At 38.2% G+C, this 22,508-nt stretch overlaps 1 protein-coding gene across 1 annotated transcript in view; it reads left to right on the top strand.

The window, feature by feature from the left end:
• Nucleotides 1–22,508, top strand: part of LOC144738517 (GON-4-like protein) — a 60,322-nt gene that overhangs the window by 9,085 nt on the left and 28,729 nt on the right. Inside the window, exons 8-17 of the mRNA XM_078621533.1 lie at nucleotides 842–1,037; nucleotides 2,687–2,788; nucleotides 3,615–3,655; nucleotides 6,406–6,500; nucleotides 8,396–8,597; nucleotides 16,361–16,435; nucleotides 17,273–17,474; nucleotides 18,528–18,669; nucleotides 20,179–20,329; nucleotides 21,841–21,957. Coding sequence (XP_078477659.1) covers nucleotides 842–1,037; nucleotides 2,687–2,788; nucleotides 3,615–3,655; nucleotides 6,406–6,500; nucleotides 8,396–8,597; nucleotides 16,361–16,435; nucleotides 17,273–17,474; nucleotides 18,528–18,669; nucleotides 20,179–20,329; nucleotides 21,841–21,957 — 1,323 coding nt within the window. The remainder of the gene's footprint in view (nucleotides 1–841; nucleotides 1,038–2,686; nucleotides 2,789–3,614; nucleotides 3,656–6,405; nucleotides 6,501–8,395; nucleotides 8,598–16,360; nucleotides 16,436–17,272; nucleotides 17,475–18,527; nucleotides 18,670–20,178; nucleotides 20,330–21,840; nucleotides 21,958–22,508) is intronic.

Below are 22,508 nucleotides of genomic sequence, written 5' to 3'. Positions count from 1 at the left end.
TTTATTTTCAACGTTTAACTTAAACGATGTTTCACTTTCGCTGTAAGAATTTTACCACATTGGCCTTTAACGTGTGTCCACTTGACGTGCATATGAATCCCAATATGTCGACATCACTTTAAATGTTTTTATATATTTACATCTGTTTGTGTTCATTACTCTCAATTCCTGCTGTCCTATATTTTACAAAACGTTCATGACACTGTCTTTTCATGTCTTCCTTTAGCCTGGCTCTCATACCCCTTTTTCCATTGGTACATTCGAGTTGAGCCGGTATCATAGGTTTTCCACTGGTTATGTTCTGTACTGAGCTAGAACCTGTCTCTCGGGGGCAAACAGGGCCAGGAGTAGGGCTAATGACACGCTTATTGCGTCTGACATCAGCTGGCATGTATGTAGATGATGTGTGGGACTGCGTCACCACACATCACCTAGATATGTCTCAACTAATTGCGTGTCAAGTTAATGGTGCATCTTGGCTTCTGCAGTGGAAAAACAACCAAGTCCTCTTGAACCACCACTTCTGGATGGCAAACCCCTTTGTAATATAAATAAATAAGCCTACACTTAGTTTAGTTGTATATTTTTCAGTGATTTATTTTAATTGTTTGTAAATGGCTGTTGGTGTTTATATGTTGGCAATACATGAAATGACATACCCCTCACAATGGGAATGGAATTTTCACCAGTGGCTCAGGGCTGTAAAGAGTGACACCTCATGCTCATTGGAGTTGGAAACCACTTAAGACTTTTTTGAGTGCATTCATATGGAAATCCATAGCATTGTGCCTGTTTTAACTTTTTGAAATAATGTGTTTTTTTTTATTGTTGCCATGTTCAGCCAGACGATGAAAACTTAATAGCATACCGCACACGCTCCAAGCGGACACTGAGGGACATGCCTATTGGGCAGCTAGAAGCAGAGCTGAATGCACCAGATATAACGCCAGATATGTACGAGCCGGCGGTTATGGAGGATGAAGATTGGAAGACTTGGCTGCATGGGCTTATGACAGACCCAGTAGATAATGCAGAAGGTAAGTCACTTGGTAATACGTTTTTCAGTATAAGGCTTGATTAACGTCTTGGAATCAAGAATATGCAGAAGAAAAACATATGTTGACAAATTGAAGGTTCCAGATTCCTGTTGAAAATATGCATCTCATTATTGTGTGAATAAATAGACAGGAGTAGAGGCAAGGCAGTTGTCGTTTTTCCTGAAGTGAGATGAACTTTGGCTATTCCAGGCACTTGAAAAGTATTTGCTTGCTTTATTGTTGTAACAGGTTAAGCAGTGAAACACATTTTAGAATCCTGTGGCGATAAGACTACTCTATAGATCCCTTGCCTGATTCCGTGCCAGTTCAACCCCTCTTTGCACCATCTGTTGTAAGAATAAATAAACATATATAGTAGTTCCAGTGCAATTTTCTGCCGATTTGGCCATTGTACAAAATCGGCGGGGGAAAGTGTTTTTTGTCAAGTCGTGAATTAGTATACTAAATATTTAGCTTTTTGCTTGTTTTGTTCCATATGACTTTGCAGGAAACAGTATTGGTTTTGTGCTTTTATCTACTGTTAATCCCACTTTTCCCATATGAACCTTTTGGCGGGACCCCGGGGTCCCGAATAAACGGAAGTCAAAATCCTAATTAAATTTTTTTTGGCGATTCCGTCCCACCGCGCACATAAACGCCGCGACCCACCTGGTGCAGATCATTCTGTTGTCATGTCGTCCAAGCACAGCGAGGACGAATGCGCAGAAGAAACTTTGATTAGCGTATCGTGTGGAGCTCGTCGAGAGGAATAGATTGCTGTATCGTTCGCCTTCAACAGACATAAAATGACGTCGTAACGCAGTTTATGCGCGAGCCAGGGACTTATGGGACCCCGGGCGTCCCGCCATAAGGTTCTTATGTTACGGGCATAATACTTGTGTTGTGTGATAAAAGTACATTTTCAAAAGTTACTGTGACTTGTCCTCCCTTTGCTCCCAAAACATTAAAATCTAAATCTGTGAATGTAATTTTAACGCTGTGTATTTTCAGGAACACCGTTAAAATTTGTGTCACAAGTATTAAATTGATACGTATTTTGTAAATCCAGGCCTAAAATAATTAAATTAAATTATACTTAATTTTTATTTGGTAACGCACCCCCCTTACAACAGGTATTTCTTTGGGAAAATAAGATTTATACAGTGCGGTTCGACTTACGTGCTGTTGTTCAGGAACACATGTCACACGTTATGCGAGGGATGACCATATGAGGTTTATATAAAGTTAAACACCCTGCCCTTTAGTTGTGCTGAAATTCAAACATCATCTTTTTTGGGATGTAGACCGACTCTTTTTCAGTTTAACACATACTCTTTTTATACAAATGCAAAAAAGACAAGAATATACTGTGTACAAAATGCCACACTGTCCTAATTTCATTTGTCTATTCTACTAATTAGTTTGAAAAAATCAAGACATTCACAGCAAGTGTACTTCAGAACTATGTGTCACTCAAAGTTGCCTAAGCCACCAAACAATCAGTGCGATTTATGATTCAGTGTAACTTCTAAATTGTCCAAAGAATTCGACTAAAGCCACTTAAAACGAAGAACCTAAATGGAGTGAAACAAACCTCCCAAGCCATTCTGTGCAGCTTACGTTTACATGTTGTGCTTGATTGTCACTAGACAACGATGATGAAGAGGATGACCCAGAATACAATTTCCTGGAGGACCTTGATGAGCCTGATGTGGAGGACTTCAGGAATGATCGTTCTGTCCGGATAAGCAGTAAGTCTACTCACCTTCTACCTCACAGTGGGACTTAAAGTGATGATTCTCCTCTTGAAATACATTTATTAGTAAGTCTACTCATTGTATAATTAGTCAGATCTTCCTTGGAAAAAAATCTTAATCCAAATTGAGTCTCATTTGGCTGTACAAAAACGAATAATGTCATATCCTGAGTGTAGTTAGTGGCCCTTGGTTGTTTACAATAAGCCTTTGCTTGTAATTCATTCATGAAAAAATATTACTTCCTGTCAATGTGTCGTGAAAGGACTATGTGAATACACACAACCAGCTCATTATGAAACATGTTTTTGTCGGGATTAATGCTCGCTGACACATTCAAATGCAAATTATGTATTTACTCACTGCATACATCTTTGTGAAAAATAATTAAAGACGCTGGTAAAAATTAAGACCTAGTCTATGATAAACAAGAAGTATTTGAGTTTGAGAATACAGTAATTAGTATGAATGTGATTTTTTAAATAAACAATTGTCTTGAAAATTAAAATTTTATGACTATATTTTATTAACTCTTTTATGTCCAGGACTTGGTTTCCTGATCTTAACATAGATGCATTAAAATAAAATATATATTTTACAGTGCAGAGCGTGAAATGCAGATGTTTAAGTTTAGTTTAATGCTCTCCAAGAAATAAAGTACAGAACACTAACATTGTTCGAAAACAATTGTATAAGAATTAATGCTTAAAAATTATAGATAGTGGTGGTATCTTTAAAACTATACCGTTCATGTATGTTACTATTACATTTTTTGTTACTTTGTTTTTATATATTGGTTGATAGAAGATGTGTTTTTTTGCAGAAAAGGAAGTCAATGAATTAATGGAAGAACTCTTTGAAACGGTGAGTTTAGTCTGTCTTTAAAGGATCAAAATCCATGTTGCAGAATGAATAACACTACAATTGTGTGTAAGGTTACAAAAAGAAGAAAAGGAATATGCAACCAAAACATTTTATTTTTCTTACCTTGTAAATATACTTACCAAGGTTGTGTGTCCTGGGTTGGTTGACAGCGATGAAGCAGCGAATATTTGAGGGCAATCAGCAGTGACAATTTTTTTTTGTGTTCAATAGATGTTTCGTCTTGCAACCAAATTTAAGGTGGAATGAGCTTGTATTGTTTTATTCTATGCTGTGAAGAAGAGTTTCGTAATAAAAAAATTTGTTTTTAAATGTCATTCCTTGGACTAGACTGGAAAAATGTGATATGACGGGTCACTGCCAGGTCACGGCAAGGTCGGTCATGCTCTAGAGACCCCATCCCCTTGCCTTTCTATTTCTCTCATCCACAGCAGACATGATAGAGATGATGAGCACAACACACATTACAGATATGTGGGATAGTAATTCGCCCACGGTGTTTACGGATCCATTTTTTCTACTTTCTTTGATCAAGTTACGAAATAATTTATGTAACATTGGAGTGAATTTAGCTGCCTCCATCACCTGTATAATCTCCGATTAGCACAGTTGGCTATGTAGTGCGAAATAAGTTCTACATACATACACCTGCATACATGTACTAATTAAAAAGCTCTCTTACAGATTTTAAATAGATAAAACATAATGAAAATACAAAAAACAGGATCAGAATGCAGTTAGCCAGCTGTGTCGGTTAGGGTTTAAAATAGTCCACACTTTTTTGACCGACAGACTACTGAACATTTCAGCAAATCTTCTGTATTTTGTGTAAATGTATGCATTATATGAAACACATGTTAAATATGTGGGAAGATGTGTATAAAATCATTTGTGAATAAGAGGATATTTTTTTGTATCTACGAATATATCCACGGAGCATATTATTGTTGGCGTAACATTCCCGTGATTCCTGCTTGTTGCCCATGTAACATTGAACCAGTCAAACGAGCAATTACGTATTCTGTGCAGCCAACCAGACTATCCTAATTATGTCACTTTGTATTAAATTCAACTTTAAAATTTACCAGATGTCATTAATATTAAAGGTTTACTGGGGATAGCCTTTACCAAAAATTGGTGGTCATGACATTTTTATGAAGGCTATCACCAGTATTGTATCTATTGAAGCTACTGCCTTTGCACATACTAATAATCACCCACATGTTATGACATCACTTGCGTTCATTTTAATTGTCAAAACGACATTGATTCATAAATCATTCTCCATTGAGAAATTATCGGAGCATTCATTTGCACTTTAGCATTATGGGGTAGAGCCGGTCACCATGACCCCTTGAGTGTTATGTTTATTGTGCCTGTCACGTGATAAAACTAAAGTGACACTTGGGCTTCCCCAGTTGCTAGGCGTGAGGGCCCCTTGCTTTGGCTTCCTTACACGTGTCTTTGAGAGAAATCAGAAACACTCAAACAAGCTTGGCCATCCTGAGCATGTGCGAGTACTTTCTGGAATCCATTTACACCAACAATGCGAGACTACAGGCTCTATGTCCATGCTTGCAAGGCAGTCTTTAGCTCCCTCCATGTTTCCAGCTTATTTTGTTTTAACCAGGTCAGAACTCAAGAGACCAAGATAGTCTAATTTGCTCGCGTGACCTGGGTCACAAAAATGGCAAAAGCAACAATGAAAACTATTTTAAGTACAACAATGAAACAAAACAAATGAGAAAAAACGATGTAACATGATACATCAAACATTACACAACCATGAATCAATATTAATACATTTGCTCTATGTCCATAGTCTGCACTTGGCCATGTGGGTAGAGGAGGGAGTGATCTATCTTGCTACTGGGAGAAACAATTTTGGGTCATGTGTGAAGCACTGAGGTCAAAGTGCAATTTACTTTTATCTTAATGATTGGACTGTTTTGTTTGAGGAATGGATGAAAGATTTTGAATGTTTTTTTTGCTATTGTGGAAAACATAATTTAGCTTTAAAAAAATATGCATTCAGTTAACGTTTATAATTTTCCAATGAAGGTTGCTATTAATTATTCACTTGGTTTATTTCAGGAATGTGTTTGGTTAACAGGCAGCAATACAATAAAAATAACGAGAATAGGTTTTCCTCTTTTTTCTGGCAACGAAACAGGTGTTAAGATGTTAAAACACCAAACTGAAACCTTTTACAAGGAATCATTTCTGCATTAACCACAATACTTGTGGTCAGAATGCAAACAAAAAACGTACTCTGATAATATATGCATTGTCTTTGAAACTGATTGGTCCACACCAGAGACTAGGCTCAAAAGAAAGCTGTCTGGTGTGGACCAATCAGTTTCAAAAACAATGCCTGTAAATATATTAAGCCAGTAGTCTTGCTTGACTTATTCTGAATGTTGATATTGTAGATATATAAATGTAAAAACGCAACACATTTGTCAAGAATATAACATCGGCAACGTTTTAGACAATGTCCCTTCTTCATAGCACATGGAGAGCAAATTGGCCCTTGTGCCCTGTGGAAGGTCCAGTGGCCAAAACGTCACCGATTATATATTCTTTTTTTTAAGGCAGTGTTATTGACAAATGTGTTAAATTCTCATTGTTGATTGTGCATGTGAACCACTGCTAAAGCAGCATCACCATGTATTGTTTAGCTCTATCGTCTACCAAAATGTCCTTAATTCATCCCTTTACATGATTTCAAGTTTGGAGATGAGGTCGGCTCTCAAGAGTGGGAGGAGGAGGTTGAAGAAGAAGCCAATCAACAAGAGGCTGATTTCAATACCCCTCAGACAATCAGGTACGTTGCAAATGTAGTTTTTCACATATCCATTCCGGCTGTCCACCATTCAGCACCACGCAGGTACATGCCGTATTCGGTCTCCTGTTGGACACATACATTTGCAACAACATCATTGAGTAGATGTATATTTAGTTGTGTTTGTCATTTCTTTATAAAAGAAAACTCTTGTCATTAAATAAATGTAGCGATAATTAAGCTGATGAAAAAGAAGACGGGATTGGAGGATACCTAAAGGGGGGGATGTTTAGCTGGAAAGAAGAAGGGGTCGGGGTGGCTTAGGAACTTTGGAAAGTTCCAGATAATTTGGGGAGAAAGAGGGTATATGAGAGGTGTGTGTCGTGTGTTTGGTGCTCTGGGAGAGAAGGCGTGCTGTGGGTGTCCACGTGTTGTGGTGTATGTATGTTATGGGGAGCGGTAGCGTAGCGGTTAGCGCGCTGCGCTATGAACCTGGCGACCCGGGTTCGATTCCCACCAGTGACGATTATCTGAACCGGTCCTAGGCCTCCCCTATGTCGACTCAGCCTGAAATGAGTACCTGGTGCGGTGTGTAAACATTGCCACTGGGGAGACAAAGGCGGTCGGGCTTGGTTCTGGCCACCCACCTCCTCGTGTACCGTTCCGGCCTTAATAGGTGCTTGCTAACAGCACTTGCCCCTACAGTCTGTTAAGGCTATACGGGGGATCTTTGTCTTTATTTTTGTATGTATGTTGAACTTATTTTGTGACGTACGTAACCAACCGTGCTAATCGAAGGTGCAAAGAGGTGAATAAAAGTCTTACCAGAGGAATTTTGTCGTATGGACTCCCTTTCAAAAGCACCATTGTGCATTCATGAGACAATTGGTAAATGTTTTGTTGATTGGGCCAGATATTTGTTATGAAGGTTCCATTAAGGAGGTGCGGTGAGCACCTTGACGTAAATTCTGTTTAACATGAGGCGAGTGATGTGAGTGTTTTATGAGGCCTGTAATAAATTACATGAGTTCTAGGAAGATAGAGCCGGAACGGCTTGACACGGCCATTGATTTTTGTGTCTGAATACAAACTGGTTGTGAGAACTTTAATGCTTGCAGGATATTTACCATGACATTTTCATGTGTTTTGATGATTACATTTAGTAGTGAGGAAGTGATCACCAGTAGTGCAAGAGTAACTGACAATAAAGCAATATTCACTTACAATTAAGATTCAGATTTTTTTACAACAATGAAGTAGCGAAGTTTGGGTGATTGGTCACAGCATCGCTGAATTCTCTCAAACTATGGCAGCAATACCAGATTGAGATTGGGGCTAAGTTTTGATGCCTTTGAAAGCGTTACGGAAAAGGGAAATCATACTCAAATTACTGGGAGGTATTTAAATCAGATGTAATTGAGACAGCAGCAGAGGTACCTCATGTAAAAAATATGAAAAAGAATTGTCAAATAATTCAAAGTAAGAGTCCTTAAATATTTAGTAAAACTTTGGAATGCAGATGTACCACTGTAATGCAGTGTTTAGTTTGTAGGTCTCTGAATGATAAATAAACGTGTATTGTTGGTTTTTCTTATGTGTCATATAATTTATACAATGTATTTATTTCATTACAAAAAACGAATGAATATGCTGCTCCATCATTTAAATGTGCAATGCTTTTTTAATTGCACTTTTAACATGTTTTACTTTCAAAATAATTATGAAATAAAGGTTATACACTACCTCTAGAAATAGCACAGCATTGTGCAATTACTACTCTTTGCCGAAAGTGGTAAGTGTGCCACTGTTTTCTGCACACCGTAAATCATACAAATTGTAGAAACATTTGTTCAAATTTAAAACCGAGTGTTTTTAAATCCAGGACAACAAAAATTCCCTTTTTAAATGCATGTTGTTTTTGTGCTTTTGAACATCAGATTTGAGGAACCCCTGGCAAATGTCATTATGGACTGCCGGCACACGGTTAAGACACAGCTGGACCTTTTGAAGATGAGGAAAAGTAATATCAAGAAAAAACCACCTCATTCTCCAGAAAGCAAGGAGGAGGAGAAGAAAGTCGTTTGCTCTGTATCCTTCTCTCCAGAGCAGTATGCCATGCTCCAGCAGCAAATGCAGCAGGTAGGAGAATATACCTATCGATATGCAACCGATAAAAATGTGTGCACAGCACTCAGTTTGCACGTATGTCAAGTTCAAGCGGCAATCACAACTAATGCTGTTTATATCTTCACACGTCGCAATTTTTGTTTTCCTGCTGTTGTGAAGTTGACCTCCAGGGTCCACAGTAAAGGTGTTATGATTTACTCAGCGACTTGAGAATTGATTGAGGGTTGAGACTAGACTATACGATACAATACAGGTTCCATTAAAAATTCTAGAGTTTCAGAGAAGGTGGTGCATTTTAGCTGAAAGAGCATATGTCTGCTTTCTTTCCATGTTATATTACGAACGTCTAACATGCTCACCCTTTGATGATTTTCTTAACATCCTCCATACATTTGTATTCAATGAATAGAAGCTTTTTTTATAGGTTTGTCTAGTGCCCCTCCACATACTTGCCCTCTATAATGTTAATATGATACACTGACTAATCTCCATATATATAAAAGGCAAAGTTGTGAATATGTGTGTCTGTTCCAAATGCTTAGTGTATTTCCCGACATGCAACAAATTGAAAATTCGCCATGTGGGTACTTTCCAGACTGTACACCATGCAAAAATTATAAAAATACCTTTTTTTGGGGGGGGGGGGGGGGAGCTCAATAATGCATATTTTTTGCACAGCAAGTGAGCTGTGACGTCAAATCTGTCACGTGACCCGCGCATGTGGAAGCGTAACGCATTGTAGTGTAGTGCTTAGCGCGACGCTGCGCTACGAAACCGGCGACCCGAGTTAGATTCTCGCTCACGGCCACCACCGGTGACGATTATTTTAACTGGTCCTGGGCCTCCCCTAGGTCGACTCAGCCTCAAACAATTAACTGGTGTGGTGTGTGAACATCGCCACTGGGGAGACAAAGGCGGCCGGGCGTGGTGAATTAAGTGCCTGGCGAAGCCGGGTAGTAAAGCTAGTTTGTTTATAATTGTGTTCGTTGCTAAATGTTGTTAAACCCCATATCTACTAATGTAATACATTTCTTGACTTCCTTTTTATGATTACCTGTATTATGCACGTTAAATACCTTATCACATATATCTCAACGTTATTTACTACCTCCAAATCTTGACTTTTAAACCTACACCTGTGCCGAATATCAAAGAGTCGCTCTGCTCAACGCTGCAGCCAATTCAATTTTAGTAAGCAACCTCACATTAAGACCCTAATTTCTATCCACTGCTGTAATACCCCAAGCAAGGTACGAGCTAACACAACTATATCATCTTCATTCTCCTAGGTTCTCAATTACAAATGGCGACCCCTTTGTTTTCTGCTGCCTGTGAACTATTAGGGGTTTAAATGGACACAGAATAATATGTCATTGAACCAAGTGGGTGGCAACATACACCTCCACTGAACGTCAGTTCTCTGTCAAACCACTCTGTCTCTCCTAAACATTTGGCTCATCTTGCCTGCAATGCCATAGCAACTTGCGTTGCTATTTGTCTTTTAAAGTGCTTAAAGATGCTGTAGCATTTAAGCACCAAGTAAATGTAAATTCTAATAATCTGAGTTTTTCTGTAGCTTTCTGCAGACAGAATAATATTCTTGTAAGCTATAAAAATGTGCTGATGTATTTCCAGCTGTTCAATATTTTCAGTCTGATAGTAATATTTTATTATTGTAACTCTCCGTGCCTTACCCCACACTGCATTCATGTTTCAGCTTCTATATGCTTGTGTGTCATTAAGCAAAACTTTCCTTGAATACTCAGTTAACTTCCCGAGAATACCGTGTAAATGCATTGTGCCGTTGTTATTCCCCTTTTTACTTTAATTCCTTTCATGTAATCGTATAATAGCCTTTTTTAGGCTCGTGGCAACTTCGCCGATAATATCATCCGTTTCAGGGTGCCATGGCAAAGTGCACTTTGCAATGGACTCTCACCCCATTTATAAAACTGTTGTGCTGACAGCACCTGATACACGATAAATACAAAGTAACGCTGAAACTCCTGCCTGGCCCAAGCCATAGCATCCAGGCACAAGTGAGCCATCTTCCTCATCTGCATTGTATCTGTCAGAAAGGGAGATGAAGCATTTGTCAATTATGTTGTGTGACCTATGGCTGTAGTTGTTGCACTAGAAAGGCATTCATGATGAAGGTTTTTTGGGCTAGATTACATAAGTATAAATGTGTCTCATCGGGTGATTTTGGCAAAATCGCCCGATAATGCTGGAAGTAATTACCAGTGAAACATACTCAAATTGTAAATGTTGTGGATTTACTCTCCAATACACAGGTAGGCTGAAATAGTAAGTAATTGGCACGTTCTGTTTACGTGAGAAACCTTACTACTTGGCTGTGTCGCGTAGTGACGGGTTAAGAACATATTTATACTTAAGTGATCTAACCCAAAAAAACATCTCTGAACCAATTTTTCAGCCACATCAATTCCATACACCCAGCCATCAAATTCACCATGGAGGTGGAATTTTTTTTTCCATTCTTGGATGTTTTAATCGAAAGGAGACCAGATGGCTCAATGGGACACAGTAAAGCCACCCATACTGATGCCTACCTAAAACCTGACTCCCACCACCATCCATCCCAGAAGAATTCCCTCATAAAACTCTACACCATAGAGCTCGATGTATTTCCGACAGTCATCACCTAGCAAGTGAACTGGAACACTTACACCAAGCCCTCAAGATGAATGGATATTCAGACGACACAATCCGTAAAGCTATCACCCCAACCGTTGGGAAAGAACCATCTGAGGACCCAATCAGAATCATCACCTTGCCATACATAGCAGGGGTCACTAAAATGATTTCCAAAATCATGAGCAAACTCAAGATCCAGGTTCAATTTAACACAGTACATAAAATTCGTGATCCCATCTGTGAAGGATGTGATCCCTGACATGCAATACCCCAGCGTCTACAAACTAAGCTGTGTCTATGGTAGTAGTTACATTGGGGAAACTAAGCGACATGTCTCGGACCGTGTTCGTGAACATAAGGCAGATCTGAAACACGGTAGGACCAATTACCTCGGCCGTGGCTGATCATTGTTTTAATGCGCTGGGCTCACGCGAAATTGATTTCTCTAAGACGAAGGTACTTTACAAGCCCACTGGCTATCAACAAATATTCGTCCATGAAGCCATCCATATATATAGACACGGACACAATTTCTACCGAGAAGATGAGTACAAACTGAGCAATCATTGGAAGGACGTTATCAACCAGTTTAAGTCGCAATTGGCTATGATGTTCCCATCCTACCACCTTCCGATGTTAGTTGTGCTTTACGCCCATTTCAAACTTGCGCTTTCTTCACAGTCACTTTGTGCGCAAACCCCTTTGTTGCGACGCTGCGATCTTCCACTATCATTCTAATCTCTCTTTAACATGCTAATTTTCACCTGGCAGCCCTTTAATTGGTGTAAAACGAACCAACACCGGGCTCGCTGCCAAACACTTCCATTATCATTGGCTGCTGACATTTGGGCTATGCCCATTTCAAACCCTTATAAACAGTTTCCCTTGGAAGCTAACCCCCCTTTTCCTGAAGACGATCGCTTGCGTTGTGATCGAAACGTCGTAGTTTTTTGTTATTTGTTATTTTCTTTGAACCTATCTACGTGACTTGACCGAAACACCCAAGAATATGAATTCCTGCAGTCATGAAAGCTTTAAGTCAAGATGAATAATATTGGTCGCAAAACTGGAAAGACATACCTACTTATACACCATTGTTATGGGACTGCAATATCCCACAATTTTAAGGAATTTCAAGATTCGTGATTCCAAACATGGTCACCTTATAGCGATTCACAAAAGAGAATCGTAAGGACGTTTGTAATTGATGCGTCAAAATATTTAAACTTTTTAATCCATTAATTTTAACTGGAATACATTTTATTTGATGCATAAGGAGTTTTGGTATTAAAGTGGAAGTCATTCTGTCCACAGGAGCACATGATGTGGGAGTGGAGCACTGGGACCATTTGGCTATTCCATGTTTTCTTTGCGTATGTGTTAGGAAATTATATAAATTGAAAACATAATTTTATTGGAAAAAAATATGTAGCAGTTTAAATGTTTCTTTTGCTTATTTACCTACTTACATTTCGATTCCTGCCCATACAAAATTTTACATTTCTATTGTTGGTGGCAATACTGACAGCTTGTCAATGGCAGCATGTGGCAGTTGGTAATAAAAACATTAAGATGTCTGCGAATATATCTCAAAATGGATAAATTGCCAAGATATTGTATTGTAAATGCCCTTACCTCCAGTATTCATGATCTCAAAGTATCAAAAATAAGCAATTTTTCAGAGGTGGAAGTGTGAATGGGAAAGGTTTGCATTAATCTTTTTTTTAAAGTAATTGGTATGAAAACCAGCAATAATAATATTGTAGGACTCTTTGCAGGTCATAAAAATGTGCACCAGGGTGAATTATAAATCTGGAAACATTGGAGATTTCACTTCGGTAACACGCAGTCTTGCCTAGAAAAGAGATGGTTTGGTGTTGTTATGGTCCCGAAATAATGATCGACCCTGTTGTGTATAAAATAGGCTTATGAAGAGACTCAAGAAGTAGCCCTGTCATGAAGCCTTCCGGGATGTTTTGTTCGAAACATGGTGGTGCACTGCTTACTTAGAAATGCACTTGGGCATGACTTGATGCAGATAGGATAACTGAAATTTAATGGTAATAAAAGCCCCCAAACGTTGTGATGTTCATAGTTGTTGGCAGATTATGTTTCTATATATGGTGGTGACAGGTCCAGCGATAGCGCGGTCGCCAGTCTTCGCAGAGGTTCGCCGTTAAAATCTGGCATATGATTAACTGTACAAGTAGGCGCTATCTGCTTCCCAGTGGGCTTTAATGTTCCTGTAACATCATTTTGGTTTTGGCATCATGGTCCACATTTGAAAACTTGGGATTCAATGCAGCAACATCGCCCCCTTCTGTGAAGCAACTAAATACTGTGTCTGAGAAAAACAGCACTGTTCTTCGAGCCATGCATTATAAGAATGTTGTGAATAACAAATGCGCTCATGATTTTATCTATATTTTGCCCATGTGATAATGAGCTGGTCTTCATCTCCATTGATAGCCTCGAGAGAGACTTATTTGCTCCATAGGACAACTACTGTTGACTGCATATAAAGTGGCACTTTTTTATTGAGCACAGATGGGTGGTGGTTTATAACAGAGGTGATAAAAGGTTCACCTTAATAGTTTATCTTTGCAGGGTAAAGTAAAAGTAAAACAAAATATGTTTACAGAATAATAGTGTTTGTGTCATGATTACTCAAATGGGTCATAAATGAATATAGAAATACATATACGGTCTTATGGATATTTTTTATCATGATTATATGGATATTGAGATCATAATTCCTGTACAGATCATGATGAGAGATGTAAAGGATTAAAATATGTCAACCAGAGTTGGATGGTTATGTTGTGTACTGCTAGTTTAATCTAAAACCAGTGGAGGTCCCCTAAAAAGGAACTTTGAAGTTTCGGGGCTTCTGTGCATCATCCGCATATGGCTTCGTTTGAGACTAATGCACAGATGAACCCAGGTATTTACTATGCTTGACTATCTGGAATTATATTGGTGCAATAAATGTGGTGGTAAAGGTAAAAAAATAGTTTTTCTGCTAGTGACTTAAATTTGAATAACTACATTTAATGGAATACTGTATTTGGCGGTGTGCTTTGCCATCATTAGTGACAACACCACACGTGTTGTTGTTTTGATAGGGAAAACACTATTTCCAGAGTTACGTAAGTAAGTTTAGGCTTTAAGCCAGCGTACACACATTTGCCGGTAATAATATTTGGCATTAGTAGGAGTATGACGCATTAAACAGTCTACATTGCATGGGTATTTATGTTTTATGGTTTTGGGTTATTAAAACGACAAATACGTTTTAATGATTAACACAGTAGTCATGTAACTTTAGTAACATGTTTTAACCAATATATAGTCCTGTTATTGTGTATTATGATTACTTATATTGACTGGTCAGGTGGCACTGTGATTAAAGTGTGCAAATCACACGAAAAAACTAACTTAAATATTGCTTAGGGGTTGACTTAGGTCATCATTTAGTGTCAATCAAACGGGGTCCTACTTTGTGGGCAGTTATCAGTGGTGACAATAAACTGGCTCCTATAAAAAGGATTTATAATTTCAAATATTGTCTCAAGTCTTCCAATAAAGATGGGAACCTTTCCATACTTACATAAGCAATGTGAATATATATAAGGGAAATTTGTGAATATGTGTGTCTGTTCAAAATGTTTAGCATACTTTTCGACATGCACCAAGTGAGCAGTGACGTCACATCTGTGATGTCACCCGCATGCGGCAGCGTTACGCAGTATACCTGCTGACGTCACACATCCCCCCCCCCCAAACTCTCCGCGTAGGCCGTGTATCCCGCACAAATGCGCGGCTGGGGGGTGGGGTAAATAATGGCTATAATATACAAGGCTACAAACTTTACATTTGCCATGTGGCTAGCTTCCATACTGTACACAATGTAAAAAGTTTAAAAATATACTTTTTTTATTGGGGGGGGGGGGGGGAGGAATAATGGATATAATATATTGCACAAGTGAGCGGTGACGTCACATCTGTGATGTCACCCGCATGCGGAAGCGTCACGCAGTATGCCTGCTGACGTCACCCCCCCCCCCCAACCCTCCGCGTAGGCCGTGTATTAACCCAAGACAAGAATCCAAGTCCCGGGCGAAGCCGGGTAGTAAAGCTAGTTTAAAATATATACCGTAATTGTTTAAACTATAAACCAAGCAAAACTCTTTTTAAAGTTTTAACATTGAACTTGAAAATATCTTTAACCAGCCAAAAGTCAATCAAATGTTCAATGGGGCAAAGTTTATTGAGGTATTTGTTAATGTTACTGTGATATATTGTCATGGGAGAGTGGGTGCACGTTTGCTACTTTTTGCAGAGGTTCACAGTTTGAGACCCACGACCGCCCTGGTTAATACTCTGGGTATATTTTGCGATGAATACCCCCCTTCCTGCTTCACAATGGACATTAAAATGTCCTGTGATGTTATTGGGAATTAATAGGCCATGTATTTTGCCATGTAAGACCAAATATGACACAATTACCAGAAGATTACTCAATTGGGATGACATAGCACCATCGCCCACTGCTGTGAAACGACAGCATGTTATGTAAAAATAGGATCTTGATTATAACCTGCAATAATAGTGCAAATACCAAATGTGATCATGATTTCACCTGATTTCTGTACTATTCTAGAAAGTATGCAAGTCATCAATATTACACTTTCAATGTATGGGCGTTACATTTGGCTTTGTGGTGTTGAACGGCATTTGCTTAGGTACATTGTTTTCATTTGTGATGAATAGTCACAATATTACGCCAATAATTAGTTACATTTTTAAAGTCTGTAGGTATTTTGCATTTTCTTCCTTTATTTGCGAAGATGGAGCACTTTCTGAGTTTAAATAACCTATCACAATGTGATACACCATTGTTCAAGTTTGGAAAATCGGTAATATACATTAGTGTTTACTGAAGCAGACTAAGCAATTATGCATTTTGTACTTAAGTGGATCATTATTTTGATGCATAAAATAAATAATATTTTGTTTGTGTGTTTGTTGCATAATGTCGCTTTCTTAACAGACTTTATTGATAATGAAACAATGTTTAAAATGTGTAATATTTAATGCTCTGTTTGTTCCATTAGCATGTTCAACTCCTGACACAAGTTAACCTGCTGTCAACTGTCAATCCGGACGCTCACCTCTGCAGGACATATCTCGTACGTTCTGTATAAAACAACATTAACGCACCATTCTGTTACTGAATGATAAATTAATGTAAAAATACATACACGTTCTCATGGATATTTTTTATCATGATTATATGGATATTGAGATCATAATTCCTGTACAGATCGTAATGAGAGATGTGAAGGATTAAAATGTCAACCAGAGTTGAATGTTTACGTTGTGTACTGCCAGTTTAATCCAAAACCAGCGGAGGTCCCATCTAATTATCTTTTAAATATCCCTAGAGCAATTAATGGAATAGACGACAAAGCCCTTGTTGTTAAAGCATCAAAATTATCCTGAAGCAGAAGATTAGTACTGGATGTCTTCACATTTGCAAATATGATTTGTAACTTTGATTCTTACCTGTATATCGATAACTCAATGTTAATGTGCCATTTTATTGAGGGACTACTGTGACTTTTGTTGTTTTTGCTGCCTTGCCGAAGCCTGATTAATCGGACTTGTATCATAAAAATGTGTATATATATTTAGTGACTTGCTTACCTTTTTCTCTATTTGCACTCCTATAGTTTTTGTATTGTTTGTTATAACCTGTTGACCCGCCCATACTAGACATGTATGAAAAAGAGCTTCATAGCTCATCGGATTTTTCCAATCTAAATAAAGATTCTGATTCTATTAGGCTACAGTTCTGACTGAGGCATGGCAGAATGTGCTATGTAAGGAACTAACTGCCTTAAGTTTCCACAAAATCAACCTCTTGTTCCGCCAATATGGTGTGGATTAACAGTTGAACACCCTTCATGAATTTTAGCCCTGATTGTCTTTTTAAATGTTAACTGGTTCCTGTCTGTTTCATACAGCAAGAACTGCACATTCTGGGGGAGATGTCGCAGACAAAATACCAGGAGGTCAACTCAGCCTTCCGTTCTTCTTTCATTTCATGCAACCTGATGGAGTCCTTGCATATTGTTGATGACTTTGACAAGAGTGAAAAAAACAAGTCAATAAAACATAGAAAAAAAGATAAAAAATTACAGTCCAGTGAAAAAGGAATGATTAAAGGTGAGCTACTATTACAATGTTTTTAAGGTTATCATTTCGCAGTTCAATTCGAAATACTGAAATGCGGCATCTGTAATCATACAAATGACATATTTTTTAAAATTATTTCATGAAATGTACTTGGTTGCATATTTCGAACCTCCGATTGGTTCTACTATGCGAAAGTTCTACAAACATACTATTTGGATCTTTCAGGTAAAGTCACGTAGGTATAAAATAAAATAAATCACGACGTTTCGGGCGCAACACAAGCATCCATCATCAGGTGGGAAAGCTGAGGCAGACTGTTTTATGGACGCTTGTGTTTGATGGACGCTTGTGTTTTAAAACAGTCTGCCTCAGCAGCAGACCATGCTTTCCCACCTGATGATGGACGCTTGTGTTGTGCCTGAAACGTTGTGATTTATTTTATTTATAACTACGTGACTTTACCGAAAGAACCAAAGAGTATGGATTTCTGCAGTCACGAAAGCTTCAAATCAAGATTCTACATACAATTTGCTGTTAATGTATATACCTTTAAATGGTTTTCTACAAAACCACTGTCATGGTAAGCCCATTTAAATGAACTTCACACAAGGAAATATCTCTATGTTAATTGTACACACTTTTGGTTGTCTTCATGCTACTTGTGGGAGCAGATTATTTTGGTTCATTCCTGAAAAGTTAATTTTAACTGTGAATATACGTAAATGTTTTTATTATATTGTGGACCAAAAAAATACATTCGTAATGAAAAAGCAAAATTAATGTTTGGCATCCAAAAGGCACAATTTAACATGTAAAATTAGATAGAATTATTTCAAATTAGTTTTATGTGGTTTCATGAATTTTTCATAATATATTAATGTATATTTATTTTATTTTTCTGTAGAGTACATTCAATGTCAGTCACTTGGCATGTTTCTCTCATCAGTACAGATCATTTACTACTTGAATATGAAAGGTTAAGCAGGCTAATCTATATTTGCTGGTTAAAAGGTAGATCCGAGCAGAACTCCACAAAATGTATTTGGATGAAAGTTATGCAACCTCGACTGTGTTATTTAACAGGAGGCAAACTTGAATGTTCTGTCAAGCTGGCTTGTATTATAATGAAGAGCAAGGTGTTCATGTATCGGGAGCTTCTGCCCTGCTGCATGCTACATCCTCCACAACCCAAAGAGAAGGCTGTTTTCACGAATGCAGAAGACAAGTAAGCCTTTCTGTTACTTGTCAAAAGCCTCGGTCCGCATTTATCATCTGAAGACTCCCACCTAAGAACGTTAAATTGCCGCAACACGTCATATACATGTCTCGCTCAGGGGGGGGGATCTGAAGGTAGCGTCAGCGCTCAATCACAGGCAAGCTCTTCCAGCACATGAATGCTATTATTTTTCGTGGGGGTGAAGTTGGCTGGACTTTATTATACAAGGCAATTAATATGAACTGACTTATTGAATAACTCGAGTGATAAAGCTGGTGGTATTATGCTGATAGCCTAGGCTTTTGAGGTCCTCACAACTGTGATGCCTTGTGGCAATTACCTTATTCTTTGCATTATGAGACGCTTCAGGAAGTAAGTTGCACCACACACTTGTACCCAGTGTCAATTAAATTATACAAATCCAGTGATACCAACCAGATCTTCAGAATGACACCCAACGTTTGCGAAAAAAAACACGGGGAAAATCTCATCTTATGCTGAGAATATGGTAGTTTGATCAGTTCGGTTCAGTATAGTTGATTTAATTAGTATTTTCTCGAAATATATAAGATTGAATATAAAGGCTGCCACATATATAAACAAAAACGTTTATTTTTCAATATTTGTATTTATTTTAAAGTAAAAAAATGTTCCGTTAACTAACATGTTAATCAGAAACTTTCAAATCTCAGCAGCTGTGGTTGGTAACTACTGTGTTTTCATATAATTAAATACATGTGTTCGATAATTCTTACATTTTATATTATTTAACAACTATAAAAGTAAAAACTATCCATATGGTATCTGAGTAATTACAGCATAATGGTTTTATGTTGCCCTAGTACGTACGGTAATATCCTCCACTCAGCCAGTCAGATCTAATCAGTATCAGAATCAGGTTTTATTTATCTTATATGGGTTTATGTAGCACCCTATTCCAAGGTGCTTTACAACATTTATACAATTGTACATAAGATGATAGTAGTTGAAATAGAGTGTGGAGTTATTAAAAGTAGTGGTGTAGTTATGGTGACAGGAGAACATGCAGAAGAGGTTTTAGGGTGTTAGGGTGGGGCCTGGTCGTAGCTTGGGGGTGGAGGCAGGGAGTAGCAAGTGAGCTTGGTTGGGGGGGGGGGTTTACAGGAAGAACAGATGCAGGTTAGTGAATAGTATTTAATCGGACTGAATCCATTCACACTCAATCTGTGTACGTCTAAGATATTTAATGGAATTAAGACTGGATTAATGTTTTTCAGGAATGCATGAAGACGTTTATTCTGTCAGCAGCATAGGTGTCATCCAGTAGTATTTTTTATTGTATTATTATATTATAAATAGTCATTTTATTTAGGTGACAGCACGTTAACTATATGTTAAAGTACAATTCAATCTATGTTTACGTACAGTTACAGTTTTGACCTGCATAATTCTAAAATGCCATAAGCCCTGAGTAAATTGTAGCTCATAATGACTGATATTTAATTTTAGTTTTTGTCTTTTCCCCCACATTTTCTTTAGTCTGTTGGTGCTGGGTCTCAAGCACTTTGACAAAACACCCTGCCAAAAGACGCTCATCAGCCAGTACCTAATGCCTCCAAAATCTATGCAACAGATTTCCTTCAGGATCAAGAACTTGATGTCAACACGCAGTAGCAACAATGTTGTAAAGGTAATGGTGGGGAAACAAAAGTTTAAGCAACATTGTTCAGCAAAATAATTTTTTTTAAATGTACTCTTGATTTTTTCATATGGTACAAGCTTCCTTATTCTATTTCAGTTGTACATTTTGCAGATATGTCTATTTTGAATGCATAACTCCAAATTAAATTTGAGTAACTGCATGCTCGTGGTGCTGCTGCTGCTTCAGGTGATCCTACTGGTGCTCCTTCAGGATGCTTGGATTTTAAATTGGTTTTGACTTAATATATATAGTCTCATGTTCCTCCCAAGCAAAGTTGAATGACATGAAACAAGGGGCACTTCCCTGCATCTCTGCAGGATGGTCCTGGCTTGGGAGGAGCCTTAAAGTTTCCCTCATTTTATCGTATGGAAGGTGAACAGGGGAAGATAAGACAAACGGGCTGCATACTCTTTGTTTTTTTTCGGTAAAGTCATGTAGGTAAAAAAAAAGAAATTTGTGATTTAATTTATTTTAATTTTTTACCTACGTAACTTTACCCAAAAAAAACAAAGAGTATGAATCCTTGCAGTCACGAAAACTTCAAATCTAGAAGGAAAAAAACAGGCTGCAGTCAATCACTCGGCAAAATAGTGTTGCAGATGAGAGCATTTGCTGACCCACATGATTTAGTTATGAATTAATGTGTTGAGTTTTCTGTTTTACTGATCCAACTCATCTGTTGTTGGAGTTCATTATGAACAGGCCATGTCCAGATGATAAATACAAATGAAGAATTACATTTCTTTTAAAAATTTTACATTGAGTATTAATGTAAATATGTTACCTTAATTCAGTACCACGGTATTGTGCCACTGACCCTAAACACTCTTGTACACTACTGTACCATATAGGGTCACAGTTGCAAATGAAATGTTTTTCCTTTGCCATTATCCAATTGTTTGTGGATCCTTGAGAATATATATTTGGTGCATCCTTAAAAACTTAGTATTTTGTGTTCTACACACTGACATGATATAGGCAAGTGAAAGAAGAAGGGAAGTGAATGGCAGCTTTGCTTTTTGCTTTGGTTAAATGAATGAATGCACATTATCGTCACCACAGCTTGGTACACAAGATCATTAAACACTGGTCGCAGGTTACCTGCACAATGAATGTTTTTATGTTGTACTGGTAGGAACCACCTGGTTCCACCAGCCCACGGGATTTTTGTGTCCGTCCGTCGTGCATTCAAAAATGGGAGGGTTGGGGCTGGGTGGAGAGGGGAGGGTGGGGAGGGGCTGGGTGGGGAGGGGCTGGGTGGGGAGGGTGGGGCTGGATGGGGGGTGGGAGGGGTGGGGTTCGGTGGGGAGGGGCTGGTCACCCCGTGGTGCCCTTATAAAACTCAACGTTTAACCTACTCACGCCGGCTTGTGCCCACCCTCACAGTCGGGCATATTTGCGGAATACACCACGCCGCTGTTGACCCTGGCCATTGACCGAGCAACCCAACAACGTTCCTACCAGCTCAATCCGCATGAATGTGTTTTTATACATTGCAGACATACAAAAAGACTGGAGTAGTAGCTGTGATGCCCAAGCCATGTGTGGACGTGCTTCCTGAAGAAGCAGTTGCACCGATTGACAGAGATCCTCGAGACATTCCTCAGTGGTTCAGGGTAAGGATAAGTAGCCACGGCATGTGCACTGGTGATATTCACTCATAAATAACTCCAGGCTATCATATTGTGATATGTGAAGTGGAATTAAAACATCCTTCTATATATACGCATGTATTTAATGATCATTTTACTATTTTGTTTATCAGTAACTGCAAATGTGAAGAAAATGTATTTTCTGTATAACTGGTGGCTTCTTTCGGAAAGAAAATGCGAACTGGTATTCAGCATTTTGATTTAAAGCTTTCGTGACTGCAGGGATTCATATTCTTGGTTCTTTCAGTAAAGTCACGTAGAAGGGAAATAATAAAAGAATAAAAATATTATTTTACTAAGAGAAAAAAATATATTATTTTATTATTTCCCTTCTACGTGACTTTACCAAAAGAAAAAAATTATTTTATTATTTCCCTTCTACGTGACTTTACCAAAAGAACCAACAATATGGCATTCAACATGTTTAAGATAAGATTAGTGGTTTTGTATGGCTGGTATTATTTTTTGGCGGAATCAACAATGACATTAACTTGCAATTCCAATCATGTTTAATT

Source organism: Lampetra planeri, chromosome 3 (genome assembly GCF_965212315.1).
Source record: "Lampetra planeri chromosome 3, kcLamPlan1.2.h2, whole genome shotgun sequence".
NCBI lineage: Eukaryota > Metazoa > Chordata > Hyperoartia > Petromyzontiformes > Petromyzontidae > Lampetra > Lampetra planeri.
This window is presented reverse-complemented; position numbering and strand designations above follow the sequence as displayed.